Source organism: Schistocerca americana, chromosome 2 (genome assembly GCF_021461395.2).
Source record: "Schistocerca americana isolate TAMUIC-IGC-003095 chromosome 2, iqSchAmer2.1, whole genome shotgun sequence".
NCBI lineage: Eukaryota > Metazoa > Arthropoda > Insecta > Orthoptera > Acrididae > Schistocerca > Schistocerca americana.
In genome coordinates, this window is record NC_060120.1 from 705003628 (window position 1) to 705022375 (window position 18748).

An 18748-nucleotide genomic window follows, 5' to 3' on the forward strand; every position below is an offset into this window, starting at 1 on the left:
ATCGACGAGCCACCTTCACATCTAAAATACAGAAAATAGCGTAACAAAAATGAACAATAGCGTAATACAGTGTGTATTTTAACTTATCTTGTATGATACATACCGGTAAAACTTTTATTATCTGATTCCTTGTATACCAGCCACCAGGCATTGTACACCGTCATAACTTGTTCAGATGAATCGCCCTTATTGTCACGTGCAAACCAAAAATATGTATGCAGATCGTGACAAAATAAAGTGCAAAGTACATTTGGTTAGTTGTTTATAGCTGTGATCTCACCTAAAGTAAGTTGTCATGGTTACATGAAATCTGTCGCTAGCCATGTCTGTCACTGCTAATGCTACAGTAACAAGGAAGTAGCTGCGTGACGGCTGTTAGAGAACTACCCACGCACGCCGCGTTATTGCTAGGCGAAAGCAATGTGAGATGGCGTCGCTAGCCAACTAAATTTTAGAAATACGTACCTCTGTAGTAATATAGAAAGTGGCAGCGTAACGAACATTCAACTAGATTTACGTCATTTAAATTGTAAGGAACTGTGCTTCATTTCCACAATCTGTAGTAACCATATAGGCTTTTCGTAGAGTAATAACAAAAGGTAAAATATTAAAAAGAAGAAAATAAAATTGTCATAAGTGAAAATAATAATTAATGGCAATGTAGGAAAGTATGTACAGTGCCAATGATCAAAAACCATACTCTCGAATAATAAAGCGAGTGATAGTATAACTCGAAGTCTAGGTGCCAATTATAATCAGCTTGATAACTGGTTATAATTGCACGAGTAAATGGGTGGATAACCTAACTCTATTTGATGTTATATGCAAACGTAAATAGCTTTAAACTTATGTATGCTCAAAATGAGGTGTCACCTCACTGTATAGGTAAAATCGCAATTTGAGTGACAACATATTCAAGGCCAAGGAGACAAGATGTAAGCCATAGAGAAGATATACAAACCAAATTTAGCTAAAGGTCTAGGTGCTGGATACACAAAAAGGCACACCTAGTGAAATAGATTACAGGTAATAGTTCAAAATATCGAAATTTGGCATTAGTTATACGCATAAAAGCAGCACGGCTGAACAGCATTGAAAATAAACCTAGTAAAGGAAATCTACAGGCTACACCTATCCAAATCAGATCGTTCCCATAACAATAAACGTTTTAAATTTGTTTCAAAATTGAAGTGGAATTTTCTGTGAGCTGAATATGTACTATCAAACGGAAACTGCACCCAATATCTAGTTATTCATACTGTGACGTTCTATGAAAAGATATAACAGAAAAATGTACTTTACAGGTATTACACAATCAAAGAAGAACTGTAGAAACATTTTCCAGTATTCCACAGTTTAGATATTCGACTCATTTTGTATAGATACTGTTGAAGATTACAGTGTAAAATGTACAACTCACGGACGATTATTTTCGTAGCACTTATTTTTCTATTTATTATTATACGTAATAGCATTATGGATAAAGTGCTTTACCTTTCATTTAATTCTTGTGTCAAGGAACTCGTATTTGGACTGGAACCAGTTTTAACATTGTCATATTTTTAATTGTAATTTTCAGTTTGATTCACATCTGTTTTTCGTGGAGGGAGTTGACGCTGTCGTAAGAAGTATGGCCAGATATTCTTCAGAGCCGGTGTACTACTATGAATATACTTACAACGACGGAGTTATCAACCAATATCCTGAAGGTATGAAAATACTCCTTACAGTACATAAACTTCGCAAATTATTGTTTATGATGCATTTCTGTCTAAGGGAAGAAGCATAAAATCTCGAAACTTGTCCCACAACAATTTAATATGTCAAATGGACTACTGAAACGTTCAGAATACGATTAAATATGAAAGAAGTAACGTATAACGCTCTGTTTAAACTCAGTCTTAGATCATCTACATACAGAGATTTGAACTATGGGAAGGAAAGGCGTAAGGGGAGAAGAGGACAGAAAATATTAACTTTGAGGATACTTTTAATAACAAAGATCGCATTCAATACCATTTATTCCTGATGACCGATTTCAACAGTTCAGCCGGTCGTCTTCTGACCTTCAAAAACTTGCTTGATACTATTTTATTTGTAACAAACTTTTTTATTTTTAACAAACCTCTGTGAAATGTGCTACATACTATCCACTATAAACTTAAAATGACATGTGAGATACAGTCATAACGGAACAGGACATATAACAGCACGTTTTTTGAGGAGCGCAAGATGACAGTCTTAACTGTTGAAAAAGGTCATCAGTTATAATTAGTATTGAACGCGATCTTTGAAAGCAAATACAGGTCGTTCTTTCCAATCTCTAATTATGAGAGATTTTAAGAAAATAATAAACAATTTTTTCTTGTTAAAGTGGCATTTAAAAAGAAGTAACCTGTGTGGTTTCATTGAAAGACCCAGATTAGAGAGAGTGAGCGAAACTATCATATGAGCTGATCAAGACGTTTGATGTGCACTAAACAAGTCTACAGCCAATGCATTGTGTATTTCTCGAAATTAACAAGTCTGTGATTATTTAATGTGTTTTCAGGCACTGATTTTCTCGAAAGGTTCAACGACTTTGCTGAACAGTTTTAATGAAACGTGAGACTGACGTCTCATCTCTCCAAATTTTTCGCACCATTACAGGCTTCCGGTACATATTAAAAAAATTGTGATTTTGATAAATCGAGACAAATGCAGAAAAAGATCACTGAGAAAATAAGGAAAGAAAATGTTCATATGGACATGTCGCTAGAAATGCATTCCAGGGATCGGTGGATGTAAAAGATCGTTGACAGTGTAGGTTTCAACGACTGAAAGCAAGGTGCCAGGCAACTGGAAAAAAAGCAGCTGACTCCTGTAGATAAGAAGAGTACAAGAACTGATCCGCAGAATTACAGACCAATATCCTTAACATCGGTATGCTGCAGAATTTCTGAACGTATTGTAATTTCAACTGCAATAAATTTTCTTGAGACGAAAAGCTTCCAACTAAAAACCAGCACGTGAGAAACTCAGCTTGCACCTTTCTCGCACGATATCCTGCGAATCATGGATGAAGGGCAACAAGAAGGTTCCGTATTCTTTTATTTCCGGAAAGCGTCTGACACGATGCCCCACTGTAGACCTTTACTGAAGGTACGAGCGTACTGAATAGGTTCCCAGACGCGCGTGCAGCTATAAGATTTCTCAGGTAATAGAGCGTAGTACATTGTCCTCGACGTCGAGTGTTCATCAGAGACAAGGATATCGTCAGAAGTGTCTCAGGGAAATGTGATGGGACCGCTGTTATAGGTAAGGTGTCGTTCAATGACTGTAGCTTAGACAAAATTTATATTTGGTGGGGTGAATGGAAGCTCGTTCTAAATGTAGAAACGTGTAAGCTAATGCAGGTGGGTAGGAAAAACCATCTCCTGTGTGCTGCTTGACACAGAAACGTAGATTAAATACAAGTACCTATGAGTAATGTTGCAAAGCGATATGAAATGGAACGAGCACGTAAAGATGGCAGTGGGAAAGCCGAATGGTCGGCTTCAGTTTTATTGAGAGAATTTTCGGAAAGTGTGATTTATCTCTAAAGGAAACCACATACAGAGTATAAGTGTGACCAATTCCTGAGTACTGCTCGAGTGTTTGGGATTAAGGGAAAACCTCTAATAAATTCTTCTTAAGTAAAAGAACCCAGTACGTTGTCCTCGATGGTGAGTGTTCCTCGGAGGTGAGGGTATCATCTGGAGTGTCTCAGGGAAGTGTGGTACGTCCGCTGTTGTTTTCTGTCTACATAAATGATCTTTTGGATTGGGTTGATAGCAATATGCGGCTGTTTGCTGATGATGCTGTGGTGTACGGGAAGGTGTCGTCGTTGACTGACTGTAGGAAGATACAAGATGACTTGGACAGGATTTGTGATTGATGTAAAGAATGGCAGCTAACTCTAAATATAGATAAATGTAAATTAATGCAGATGAATAGGAAAAAGAATCCTGTAATGTTTGAATACTCTATTAGTAGCGTAGCGCTCGACACAGTCACGTCGATTAAATACTTGGGTGCAACATTGCAGAGCGATATGAAGTGGGACAAGCATGTAATGGCAGTTGTGGGGAAGGTGGATAGTCGTCTTCGATTCATTGGTAGAATTTTGGAAAGATGTGGTTTATCTGTAAAGGAGACCGCTTATAAAACACTAATACGACCTATTTTTGAGTACTGCTCGAGCGTTTGGGACCCCTATCAGGTCGGATTGAGGGAGGACATAGAAGCAATTCAGAGGCGGGCTGCTAGATTTGTTACTGGTAGGTTTGATCATCACGCGAGTGTTACGGAAATGCTTCAGGAACTCGGGTGGGAGTCTCTAGAGGAATGGAGGCGTTCTTTTCGTGAATCGCTACTGAGGAAATTTAGAGAACTAGCATTTGAGGCTGACCGCAGTACAGTTTTACTGCCGCCAACTTACATTTCGCGGGAAGACCACAAAGATAAGATAAGAGAGATTAGGGCTGGTATTGAGGCATTAGGCAGTCATTTTCCCTGGTTCTGTTTGGGAGTGGAACAGGGAGAGAAGATGCTAGTTGTGGTACGAGGTACCCTCCGACGCGAACCGTATGGTTGATTGCGGAGTATGTATGCAGATGGAGATGTAGAAATTCAGAGGTAGGCTCCTAGATTTGTTACCGGTAGGTTCCGTCAACACCCGAGCATTACAGGTATGATTTTTGAATTCAAATTGGAATCCCTAAAGGAAAGACGGCGTTCCTTGTGCGAAACACTATAGAGAAAATTTAGAGAACCGGCGTATGAAGTTCATTGCAGAACGATTCTGCTGCCGCAACGTACATTTGGCGTATGGGTCACAATGATAAGGTCAGAGAAATCAGTGCTCGTATGGGGGCTTATGACAGTCGTTTTTGCCTCACTCTATTTAGAAATGGAATGGGAAAGGAAATGGCAAGTAGTGGTACTTGGTATCATCCACCGTGCACCGCACGGTGGTTTGTTGACTATCATTGCAGATGTAGTTGTAGATGTAGAGGAACACATCACTCAACTGGGAATATCCTGTCTGTACTAGCTTTTTACCCTCCAAGCTCAAGAAGACAGAGATCTGGAGCACCATCATGTAAGAGCAATATTAGCCTCCACACCCCAAAGATGCGTCATCCAGCAGGGGAAGCAGTGTCGCCATCTGAATCGGTCATTTTAGAAATAGCATAACTCCGTAGATAGATGTTTTTCAGGAAACATAAAAACTGTTTTCAAAAGAAAATTCAACGGGTATCAAAAGTTGCTTCATCCTTTTTAAAAAGTATAGTTTGGTGAGTAATTTAACATACTACATAAACTCCAGCTCCTATAGTAGACCTAGCAAAAACAGTGAGCAAAGTGATTGGAGTTCCATTTTTTTCCAAAATTGGATCAAATGCTTGTGAAATTTATCACTGAAGCGTGTTATTGTAATCAGTTTAATAATAACTTTACTTTCAAAGCCATGAAATAATAAGAACTGATGTATATACAGCAAACATACACAAATGTATGATATTAGCAATATATCGCCTTTAAAATTAATTTCAGGCATGTAATTTTTTTTAAATTACGCAACAAAAACAATCTTATGTTACGACTTGGCAATCCAAAAGGAAGACTGAAACCAGTTACTTCAAATTATCAATAACTGTCCAAAATTTCAAGGTAAAATAACTTATACTTTTTAGGAAGAAACTGCAAGATCATCTTCAGATCATCATGTTTAGCTTCATGGATTGACAACCGTCAGTTGTATGTCCTTGTTTGAGGTAAACACTCATTTCGGTTCACTGTAACCCGCAGGATGCATGTACGCTCAACGGCTGTGTTAATGAATGGTGATGCAACTACTGCCCCTGGATGCCGAGATGAGTACTTGAAATGTATTAATGTTGATGTACGGAAGGCAGTACCCTTGTCTCTTGAAAGACGTTCGATTTCCAGTGAATTTCCTATCTTCTTATATAGGGGAGGCAACCAATCCTTGAAGTTAATTACATCTTCAACGCCCACCATAGTAACCATGAATTTATCACGGAGTCTTGACTTTACTATTATTCAGACACTTTTGTTGGAAGATAAATTCGGTCGTGCTTTGACAAAAGCCTCTTCAGAACACAAAAATCACGGTCATTGGGAGGAACGGATGTTAAAAAAAATGGTTCAAATGGCTCTGAACACTATGGGACTTAACATCTTAGGTCATCAGTCCCCTAGAACTTAGAACTACTTAAACCTAACTAACCTACGGACACCACACACATCCATGCCCGAGGCAGGATTCGAATCTGTGACCGTAGCAGTCCCGCGCTTCCGGACTGAAGCGCCTAGAACCGCACGGCCACCGCCGCCGGCAAAGAATGTTCAAAATTGGTTCAAATGGCTCTGAGGACTATGGGACTTAACATCTGAGGTCATCAGTCCCCTAGAACTTAGAACTACTTAAACCTAACTAACCTAAGGACATCACACACATCGATGCCCGAGGCAGCATTCGAACCTCTGACCGTAGCGGTCACGCGGCTCCAGACTGTAGCACCTAGAACCGCTCGGTCACCCCGGCCGGCGGAAAGGGTGTCTTCTCAGGGTAAGTAGGTGATGGATTTTATCAAACCGCTCTGTTTCTACAAATTAAAGCCTTTATTATACTATTATTTCTGTTCTGACCACCACAGTTATCACCAAAGATGAGCAATTCCTTTACATCATTCGGAATGCAATTATCTATGTATTTCAGATGAACAGAAGCTACTTCCTTTGTTACCCCGGGTTTCAACATAGAGGTAAAAATGATATTATCCTGATTTGCATCATGAATTTCAAAAACATTTAGAGTTAACTGTCGAAAATGGTTCAAAAAGCTCTGAGCACTATGGGACTTAACATCTGTGGTCATCAGTCCCCTAGAACTTAGAACTACTTAAACCTAACTAACCTAAGGACATCATACACATCCATGCCTCAGGCAGGATTCGAACCTGCGACCGTAGCAGCAGCGCGGTCCCGGACTGAAGCGCCTAGAACCGCTCGGCCACAACGGCCGGCTAACTGTCGAAGACAGAACAACTCGTGTAATGAAATATTAGGTTGTGAAATATTCATGATGTAGTGAGTGTTTTAACAGAAAGTTCCTCCCTTTCTTTGCACAGATTCGTTGAAGCTTGAAGAGTATTGTAAAATTGTTAGCTCTGATTTTATGGTTCATTAATTCTGCTTCAGCAATCTTCTTTGCCTTTCTGTTAAGGAATCGGGACTTCAGTTTCTGTTCTAGAACTTCGCATGTACAGCAGGCCTTCTGAAACTGGGGTGAAAATGGCCTTTGAAGTATTTAGCATAGTGCTGATATATAATCTCTACGTCAGGATATTTTTCCTTAAACATTTGAAACACGATTTTAACATTTGACTTTGCGTGAAGCTAATTCTTCTCCTTGGAGGAATAGTGAGCCTGTTTTCTTGAAAAAGAGTGAATATGTTGGTGAATGAGCATGTTTATTTTGGCAGGCTTTGAATTTGCAGTGGGATTTTTTTCCTCTTAAACCAAGTAGAGATCTACCGGCTATCAACAATTCTCTTAGATGACGGAGTCTATTGTCACTCTTGAGACCATGGAAAGCTATAAATGCTTTCTGGCAGACCTATTTCTTTTCATCATTGAGTATGATGAAGTACTTAAAACCGTGACTACGCTTAATGGATGACCCATTTTTAGACGGACGAGGTCCTTGTCGATTGTTACAGGCTATGAGATTTTTTAAGTCCACAGGGTGCGAATGATATAAGCTGACAAAAAGATCCTTTTAGCAGAACACAAATGATTGATTCAAAACATCTAGTAAAATGTTTGTCCATTTCTCACGACTGTCCTCCCCCCCCCCCCCCCCCCCCCAAAATACCATATCGGGCCAATGTTTTGGGAGAAGCAGACATTTACTGCTGCGCGCATTGATATCGGATCGGGAACGTGAGTCGCAAACACGTAGGCCACAACAGTCCTGCGTGGCAGAGTCACTGTAATACGCCGATTGTGGGCAGGCGTCGAGCTACCTGCGCAGACGTTACTGCAACTCCGTTAAACGTTAGGATGGAAGGGAGATTTACTATCACTGAACTATGCGACATTTATTTAACTTACGGCGAGGCAAAAGGTGTCGCGAGGGTAATTGCACGAATTTATCGAGAACGCTTCCCACAACAAAGACTTCCTGCGCGATCGACATTTGTTGCTGTTCACCTAAGGTTTGCATCAGATAATTCTCTACTTTTACTCGATTACTTTTGTGATTCATTCGTAACAAAGTACAGTAGTTACTTTCAACTTTAATTCTGTGTGCGAAACGTATTGTCTGTCCTCATATGCTTTCGTTTTATTATTTAAGTAAATCACAACAGAATACAGGTTACGAGTACGTATTTAACTTGTATAGACAGAGATACCGGCTCTTTCCTACAGAGTCCCACAACGCGAAGAACGTACACTACGTGATCAAAAGTATCCGGACACCAGGCTGAAAATGATTTACAAGTTCGTGGCGCCCTCCATCTGTAATTCTGGAATTCAGTATGGTGTTGGTCCATCCTTAGCCTTGACAACAGCTTCCGTTCTAGCAGGCATACGTTCAATCAGATGCCGGAAGGTTTCTTGGGGAATGAGAGCCCATTATTCACGGAGTGCTGCACTGAGGAGAGGTATCAATGTCGATCGGTGAGGCCTGGCACGAAGTCCTTCACGTTTCCACTTTACTATCACATCGGAAACAGTGGACCTCCACGATGGTGCTGCACCCTTCGTATATCCCAGAGTACGAAGATTTTAATTCTATCCTACATTCTACTTCTTCCCTATATACATCCAGGTTGCCCTGACTCGTGCTCTACTGGTAATCCATTGTACAGGAATCCCATGGAGCGGTCTTACATTAACATGCTGAATCCTCCGTTTTAATAAGACATATACCACACCGATAAATACAATCAACACGATAATAGTACTGCTTGAAATACCAATGGTCACTATGCTGCGTTTCCGCCTGGTATCGTACTCCTTCACATGCCTTAATAATTGCTGCATTAAAATTTGACCTTTCTCCGAATCTACTAGTTTATCTTATCGTTTGCAATAGTGTAGCATCCAAGGTGTTGTTAATATACGTCAAATTTTCTCCTGGAGCGAACCTGAATGACGCATCTGGCCAGTACAACGTCAGATGAGTATCTGTAACCTTGGTGGCTCCCGTGACTGTCGCTGGTAAGCTGAAACGATCCCCTACTATTTCACAATTTGTCCCGTTGATTAGCAAACCACTGTCTCGTAATTCCATCTCCGTGGTTGCTGTCCAATTCCCATTGTTATAATACTTGACTGATATCGTCTCCATAACGAATACTGAATACATCCAATGCCTCCTAACTTACTGAAAATGTGGCGTAGGCTTCACTATTATTCTCCGACACTCAGAAGCTTCTGCTTCTGCCCTAAATAACTGGATCCCACGCGACCCTTTGCCCTTGAAAACAGCCCGTGATGGACAAATGGAAACAGACTCCGTTAGACATCTACTCAACTCTAAACTCGACATAGTAGAATGAGTATCCCCCTCCTTAGAAATTAATAAAACCTCCGGTGTCCTGAACTGCACGCCCTTCCCCATGCGTTCCCATCCGACCGGATAAGCATGTACTGTGTAACAGTGATACTGTCTCCCCACACTAGTTACTGGAAATCTAATCTCTATATACATCTTAACTAGATCCGTCGTTACCTTAATCCTAGACATATGATAAAAAAGTGACATACTCGCTTCAATTACCGGCATTACGTGGTCTACCCCTTCAGGAAACTCTCCCTCTGCCTGCTTCAGACTCCATCTGAATTTTTCTGGTGACATCAACGTCACACTCACCTGCCCGTGCAATGCGTGATGTACCGCCTCTTGCAATTCATCCATCCTCACTCGTGCATCACCAATGCTGTTAACCAGTTCCCACAGCAATTTAGCCATTTCCAGCTTCCTTTCCATGATATCCAATCACGTTTGTACCTGTTGCAGATCCGTTTTCAATAGTTTCTGTGTTTGTTCTATATATGCTCCTAACCCTGTAGCCATCCCACGCACCACGCGTGTCACATTCAACAACTCTGCACCTAATCCCTGTATCTCTGTTATGTGTATATCCACTAACTTCCCTATGCTATGCTGTCGCGAATAACTGTTAAAGAATTGTTCAAACCCTCAATATCGTCTCTATCTGCTGTTCCAAAAATTGTTTTCAGCAGCTTCCCACCTGCATTCAACCAACCCCTCTTTACTCTCTTTCTCTTCCCTGGAATCATGCTCACGACTTGGGGCAGTTGTTCCCTTATTTCCTTACATGTCCTATCCAAAGCTTCGTACTCTTCTTGCACGTTCCGTAATATTCCGTTCTTAGATGCAACCGTTTCCACAATCGATACCACCATCTCGTCCTTTACCTGCAGGATGTTGAGTGCCAACCGAAGCGTTCACTCGTGACTCGTGAGGACCACATCCAGTTGTTTCCCGAACAACACCCCACTTCGCAATGGCATATCCTGTACCTGGCCAGTTTGTGTCAGCTGCCAGAGGACTACACCCCATGCTATCCACTTGTACCCCATCCTGCGTCAGCTACAGAATGGAGAGAGAAGGAAAAAATTCCCATCACTACCCCTTAATACCAATAAAATAACCCTAGTCCGTGCACAAAAATAATACACACATGATAATTACTGCTAACTACACACCCCTCAAACACAACTTATACTTAATACCCGGTTTCCTGTCTGCTTCTGGGGCTTCTTTTCACTTTCTGCCAGGAGGAGAAGTACATATACACGGATCTACTACCCCCTGGAACGGCTTAACTCTACCAGCGTGAACCACCGTTGTCTTGGTAGGCAATTGTCATTTTACATTGACAGGTGATGTCATTTCCACTACCTGGTACGGTCCCTGGAACTTGTTTGTGAACTTCTTGATTCTCCCTTTTGGAACATACGGATTAGCTAGTAGCACCCATTGGCCTACTCTGTACTGTGGCAACTTCCTCGTTGTACCTCCCATCCGTTCTTGTCGTTCCAACGCTTTCGTGTTAGCTCGTCTAACTCTCTGCCATACTTCCTTAATGGTTTTCGCAAATTGCCTTACATGCTCGCCCTTCGCTCCCAGCCTTGGACGAAGCATGTCAAAAGGTGATGGCATCTTCCGCCCATACACCACTTCGTACGGCGACAATCCTGTCGACGTATGTATCTTACTATTATATGCACTGGTTACGAATTGCAAGTACACATTCCAGTCGGTGTGTTGACTATTTACATAGTGACTCAACATTTTAGCGATCGTGCGATGCACTCTCTCCGTTCGTCCGTTTGCTTGCGGATGAAATGGACTAGTCCGTGGTTTCTTTACCTTCAGTGACTTACAGAGCTGCTTCATCAGATCAGACGTGAAATTAGTATCTTGATCCGAGATTAATGACTGAGGTATCCCATACCTGAGTAACCAATTATTAACTAAAGCTTATGCTACCGTACTTGCTTTCTGATCTGGTAATGCGACCATGACTAAATACCTAGAAAAGTGGTCAATCACTGTTAACACATACCTATTCCCTGCTGTACTCCTATTAAATGGGCCTAATACGTCAATTCAGATTTGTTGGAAAGGTCTGTCTGCCTCTGGTAATCTTAGAAGCTGAATCTTTTGATGGCTCAAGTCCGCACGCTATGCGCATGGCACACAATTCCTGACGTACTCGTCCACGTCATGACGTCGTGTCCTCCACCAAAACTACTCCGCTATCCGCCTATCCGTAGCACTTCTCCCACCATGTCCTGAAAGAAAATGGTCATGCGCCTGTTGCAAAACTTCAGATCTTAACGCTGCTGGTACGACGAGGAGCGGGCCGCATTTCGTCGACCTGCAAAGTAACCCGTCCTGTACTAGGAACTGCGGTTGCTTTCTGAACAATTGGCAATCACTATCCACGGCTTGTGCCCTTTTCCACTCATCTTCAGTCACCCCTGTTACTTGTAATACTGCCACTTTCCTGCTCAATGCGTCAGCATTGGCGTGTTTCACACCTGGCTTGTGTATTACCTCATAATCGAACACACTGAGTTTCAGCACCCATCTCACTAGCCTACTAGTTGGGTCTTTCAGACCTAATAACCATTTCAGAGCTGAATGATCCGTCACAACCTTAAACCTTCTTCCATGCAGATGACATCGAAAGTGCGAAATCACGTATATTAACGCTAACAATTCCTTCTCCGTCGTGGAGTAATTTTGTTCCGCCTTGTTAAGTTGACGAGACGCGAACGCAATCAGATGTTCTTTGTTATCAATTTCTTGCCCAAGTACAACCCCAAGAGCGTGATTAGACGCGTCACATTGTCGTATAAACTCCTTAGAAAAGTTTGGAAACTTCAAAACTGGATCTCATGTCAATATCCTTTTCAACTCTTGAAATGCTTTCTCGCACTCTGACGTCCAGTGGAAGGTAACACCTTTTCTTAGCAACTTACTAAGTGGCCTCGCTATTTCTGCGAACCCCTGTACGAATTTTCGATAATAGCTCGCAAGACCAATACACGATTGCAGTTGTTTAACCGTTTGCGGAACCGGAAAATCTCGTACTGCAGAAGTGAGACGAGGATCTGTCCGTACCCCGTCCTGACTGATAACATGCCCGAAATAATTTACTTGTGCTTGCGCAACATGGCATTTGTCCGAACTTAATGTTAGCCGTGCCGCCTCTAAGCTTTCAAACACCTCCTCTAACCATTCCACATGCTGCTCTATACCTCTTGAAAAACTATAATGTCATCCAGATACACCATACATTTTTTCGGTTTCAACCCGCGAAGGACTCCATCCAACAACCTCTGAAATGTTTCTGGAGTTTTTTAGTCCAAACGGCATTCTTTTATACTCGAAGTGACCACAATGCGTCGTAAATGTTGTTTTTGGCCTGTCCTCCGGACATACTTCAATCTGGTGATAACCGCTTCGCAAATCCATAGTGGAGCCTGTTGGTAGACTGCTGCTGTCAGCAAGACTATCTGTGCTTGCCTACTTCGCAACAGCTCGGTCGCCGGCGTGCCTCTGTTTTGCCATTATCCACTGCGTGAAGCAATGCTTACTACATGTGGCCGCAACACAAAGATCAAAACAACTCCGATTTGCTTTTTTGACAGTAGTGGTATCGTGCATAAGGAATTTGTTCCTCTAGGACAAACTGTCAACCAAGTGCTTTACAAACATGTCTCTCAAAGGCTCGAATCGAGTAAGGTAGGACACTGCAGACAAGTGGACACTGCATCATGACATCGAGTCATGTCACAGGGCCATTTCGTTCACCGAATTTTTTATGTCAAAAACCATTACTGTTGTTCCACAGTCCTCCCCACTAACCACCTGTTATGAGTCCTTGTGACTTTTTTTCTAGAAATTGAAAAATATTTTAAAAGGAATGTGACACACATACCATTTGAAGCCTTCCAGTGCTCCTACCAACACTGGAAAAAACGACTCCGCCGGTATATATGTGCCGAAGGGAACGACTTTGAAGGGGCCAATATTGTTGTTCGAAAAAAATAAAAGCTTTGGTAGATAAAAAACAAGTACCGTTACTTTTTTCACGCACTACTTAAATCACATCAAAATTTTCTTATAATACTGGTAAATGTTTCTTTTACTAGCTACACACTCCATTTTCAAGTGAGTATAGATTCGAAACAGGATTACTACACAGAATTACTGCAGTGAGTGCATGAAGCTAACGACCATATTCTCGAACACCTCATCCCAAACAATAACTATATTATTGGTATTGTCTGCGCTCCAATCATTTCTACCTCACAACTGTAAATGTTAGATTTTGAAATCTTAACTCGTTATCCATAATTGCGTTAGACAATTAAGTCCATGAGTATAATGCATCGCGCACTAATTATTGATACACGAGCTATCTAACACTTCTAAATAAATTCATTACCATGAAGCTTTCCAGACACTTGCATAATTAATTTCGAGTGACACCTGTCTGTTATATTACATCTGTTAGAACATAACTATCTCTGTGTAGAATCTCTTATCTGAGGAATGCAGTTTACAGCAATCATCTGAAACGAAATTTCAAACGCGCGAGAGATGTTGTTACGATGAGATTATAGAAATATATCTACGTTACATTTGTGTTTTATTTTAATATGCTCCAGGTGCAGGCCACGGCGCCGACTTAACAAACATGTTCTTTTCGACTTCACTTGATCCCACATCATATGGTGCTATTCTCGGGGACCAGATGACTGCTATGTGGGCTAATTTTGCTAAGTATGAGTAAGTACAATTTTCTTTTGTCTACTTTAGCCTGATGCAATACTGTAAATATGATGTTAACAAATACATACTAGTAGCATAAATAATCGACAAGCTACAGGGGCAACTGCCACACTACACCCTAGCAACGAGGCTCCAGAAGGGCACGGATACCGTATCCTATCCTACTAACGCCATTTTTGATCAGAATGCAAGTTTCAGGAACATATACCGCTGGTTTACGTTCATCACGGAACAACTACAATGAGGTGACAAAAGTATAACGATACGCACATATACAGACGGCGGCTGTTTCGCGTACGCAAGGTATAAAAGGGCAGCGCGTTGGTGGAGCTGCCATTTGTACTCAAGTGATTCGTGCAAAAACGTTTCTGACGTAATTATGGCACGCACATAGGGCAAACTGGTCGAGCTATTTCGATAAGACTCAAGGAGTACTTTCTAGGGAATAAAGGGACCAATGTTCATAGTTCATCTTTCGCCGATCATATATTAATCACAGGGCATAATCCTGAAGATGTAAAAGACGTCAAGATCTTGCACTCAGAGAAAAAAAGGCTTTAGGCTTAACATCTTAGAAGAGTTAGAAATTTTTAAACACCTATCTCTGAAGGACAGTCTCATTCTTAACGAACAGTTGCGATTACGCAACAAAAACTTTTTTCAAGGTATAGAGCCGCTAATTAAATTTGTCTTAATGGCGATACTCTTTTCAATGTAGTCTCCAAAACATCGTTTTCCCTTCCAATCTTGTATTTTCTCTGTATATTACCTGAACTGTATTTACTTACGTTATGTTGTAACTTGCATATAGTGGTTCCTGTTTGTTACCAGTAATATTTAAAATTGTCCTTGCAACGCCCCATTTGCTCTTGAGTTGTCTGTATTTCGATTACTTCCTGTTAGACGGCGCGAATCTGTTTTCTTGTCCACCTCATGGCTGCCTCGGTGTGTTTGCCATTTAGTCTGACGGTAGGGGCTGTGTTATGCCGCTCTTGGTCCTAATCGACATTACGGTTGTCATTATATTCCATGGAATATTGTATCTGGTTGACAATCATGTTGTACTGTTTCATTGTACTTTTTATTCGTATGGCATTTCTGTTTAACGAGAGCATTTTTACTCAGACGTTTTTAACCATGGTGTGATTACATGTAAATACATTCCGTTTGTGCCGGTCGTGGTGGCCGAGCAGTTCTAGGCGTTACAGTCTGGAACCGCGCGACCGTTACGATCCCAGGTTCGAATGCTGCCTCGGGCATGGGTGTGTGATGTCCTCAGGTTAGTTAGGTTTTAGTAGTTCTGAGTTCTAGGGGACTGATGACCTCAGAAATTAAGTCCCATAGCACTCAGAGCCATTTTTGAACATTCCATTTGTACGTAAATTATGGAAGTAATCCTATTAAGTGTACTTCAGTCCATATAATTATATTTTTAGGTATTCCATGTTACTTTTTTTTGCCCTAGTGTAATCGAAACCGTGATCAATTGACAAAACTTTGTGCAGTCGAAGTGGCTGTGCATACGTCCAGTAATTAAATAGCATCCGGTTGCTGGATCACAGCGAATCAAATCTTTAAAATTTCAAGTAGTCGTTTGTGTTGTGGCTTTAACTGCATCCTACACGTGGGGGCAGCAATTCCCTAGTCCATCTGGTCTTAGGTTTTGAGCAATGTTACGGATTAACATAGAATGTTGCGTGGAGTCCATTACTTGTTCTCAAATGGAAGAAGCAGATGTGAAGGAGTTACAATGTCCTTGGCGCACAATCCCTTGTGGTGATCGACACGGTCGAATGGAACCCTGACGACGAGTTTGCTTATCCCCACGCTCCTATGCAGTCGAACATCGAACAACTGTTGCATCCGTGTGCCCCTCTAATCTGGGTACGGGATGATTCGCCGAGCCGGCCAAACGGAGACCCACAGTGAAGCTCCTTTCAGATTCTGTCAGCTGCTGATTATGCTGTCTCACACGGATACGCCGCATCGCCGAGTCTTTCACAGTGATCACTCAACATGTGACTTTTAATGACCATCATACACTGAGGTGACGAAAGACATATGATGCCTCCTTACATCGTATAGGACCTTTTTACCGGGACAGTGTAGCAACTCGACGTGATATGGAAGTCCATGTTGCCTCTATAAACATCCATGCCGCACGGAGTGGCCGCGCAGCCCGAGGCGCCGTGTCACGGATGGCGCGGCCCCTCCCGCCGTAGGTTCGAGTCCTCCATCGGGCATCGCCGTGCGTGATGTTCTTAGCATAAGTTAGTTTAAGCAGTGTGTAAGTCTCGGGACCGATGACTTACGCAGTTTGGTCCCTTAGGAATTCACACACATTTGAACATTTATAGATATCCATAATTGCGAAGGGGTTGTACACGCAGGATTTTTTGCGTGAACTGACCTCCCGATTATGTTCCATAAATGTTCGATGGGATTCATGTCGGGCGCTCTGGGTGGCCAAATGATTCATTTGAATCGTCCCGAATGTTCTTGAAACCAACAGCGAACAATTGTGACGGGGGTAAATCGTTGTTTGGCAAAATGAAGTCCGTCAATGCAAATAGTCTCCAAGTAGACGACCATACCTATCCCCAGCCAGTGATCGGTTCAGTTGCAGGACACAGCCCACATCATTATGGTGCCACCACCATCTTGCACAGTGCCTTGTTGATAACGTGGGACCATGGATTCGAAGGGTCGGCGCAACACTCGAACCCTAACATGAGCTCTTACCAACCGAAAGCTTGACTCATCTGATCAGCTCACGGTCTTCCAGTCGTCTAGGATACAATCAATATGGTCACGAAAACATGAGAGGCTCTGCAGGCTGTGTTGTGCTGTTAGCAAAGGCACTCGCGTCTATCGCCTGCTGCCATAGTCCATTAACGCCAAATTTCGCCGTATTGTCGTAACGGATACGTTCATCGTACGTCCAACATTGATTTATGCGGTTACTTCATGCAGTGTTCTTTGTCTGTTAGTACTAACAACTCTACGCAAACGTCGCTGCTCTCGGTCGTTAAGTGGAGGCCATCGGTCGCTGCGTTGTCAGTGGCGAGAGGTAATGCCAGAAATATGGCATTCTAGGCTCATTCTTGACAATGAAAATCTCTGAATATTGAATTCCTTAATGATTTCTGAAATGGAGTGTCCTAAGCATATACCTCCAACTACCATTCCGCGCTCAAAGTCTGTTAATTTCTGCTCCGCCATTGCACTGTACTTTTATACCTTGTGTAACTACTGCCAACTGCATAAGTGCGTATCGCTATCCCATGACAATTGTGACCTCGGTGTATCCCCGCCAGCCTTGGTAGCAACACTAAACACGATCAACACTAATGCACACTGGTGGCCATTCTACTTGTGACAAAGAATGCAAATTTTATCATCTAGATACCTACCGATGGTGTCAACGTTATTTATTTTTTGTCGGGTGGTTTATATCGGATAGACCATGTACATCCGATAAAACAAATTACTTCACGATTCATTGATGATGTTGCTTTTCCTTTGCACGATTCATTGATGATGTTGCTTTTCCTTTGCAGTAATCCCACTCCAGAACTGAACTCACTGCTGACGGAAAAATGGGGAACCTACAACGAATCGTCACCCTTCTACTTGGAGCTAACAGCTCCTCTGAAGCCAAGAATGAGATTATTTGAGTCCTACATGAACTTCTGGCACAGTCTGCTGCCATAGGTGGCACGTTACTGAGTCTGGCCCACCTTGGTATTTAACAAATGATATGCTGCATTGTCTACGTTTGATTCGCCATCACTCAGTGGGACGGTCCATTTTCTTAATATTAAATCAATACACTTATTCTTCCACTGCGTACATCTATTGCTGATAATAATATTCACAGAAAGACTTGTATGAAATGTACACAAAGAATTAATTCCTCGGATATTTTTGTGTTTCATTCACATAAGGACCTAATGATTAATTCCTTGCGTTCAACTGAACGTGTTTGTAGAAAGGTACGTGCTCACGTAAGTACTTTCTCACGAGGATCCTTAACACCGCGACAATTCATGGACTCATGTTTACATGGTCAATATCAGACAGACTCTTAACTGGTTGAATTTTTAGACACCTAAAAACACTGAAGAAAGTAAGGATCGTTTCCTATTTATTTATTTTTAGCGACTTTGTTGTATCTATCAACGGCTAATAATAAGTTTAATAAGGGTATTTTCACAGTTCTTTGAAGACAGCATCTTTCCAGGTAACAGTTTCACGGCATGTAGCAGCAGGTACAGTCCTCCAGGAGGTAGCAGTCAGTATAATTTGTAACATAGGAGAAATGGTAGAAAATATTAAAAGGAACACTAGAAG

The 18748-nt window shown here is 41.8% G+C and overlaps 1 protein-coding gene across 1 annotated transcript in view; it reads left to right on the forward strand.

The window, feature by feature from the left end:
• The window catches only part of LOC124596120 (esterase FE4-like), a 67594-nt gene extending 49305 nt beyond the window's left edge, over positions 1-18289 (forward strand). Inside the window, exons 9-11 of the mRNA XM_047135135.1 lie at positions 1580-1709; positions 14272-14392; positions 17956-18289. Of these exons, the coding sequence (XP_046991091.1) occupies positions 1580-1709; positions 14272-14392; positions 17956-18109 (405 nt within the window). The 3' untranslated portion in view covers positions 18110-18289. The remainder of the gene's footprint in view (positions 1-1579; positions 1710-14271; positions 14393-17955) is intronic.
• The last annotated feature ends 459 nt before the right edge of the window (positions 18290-18748 follow it).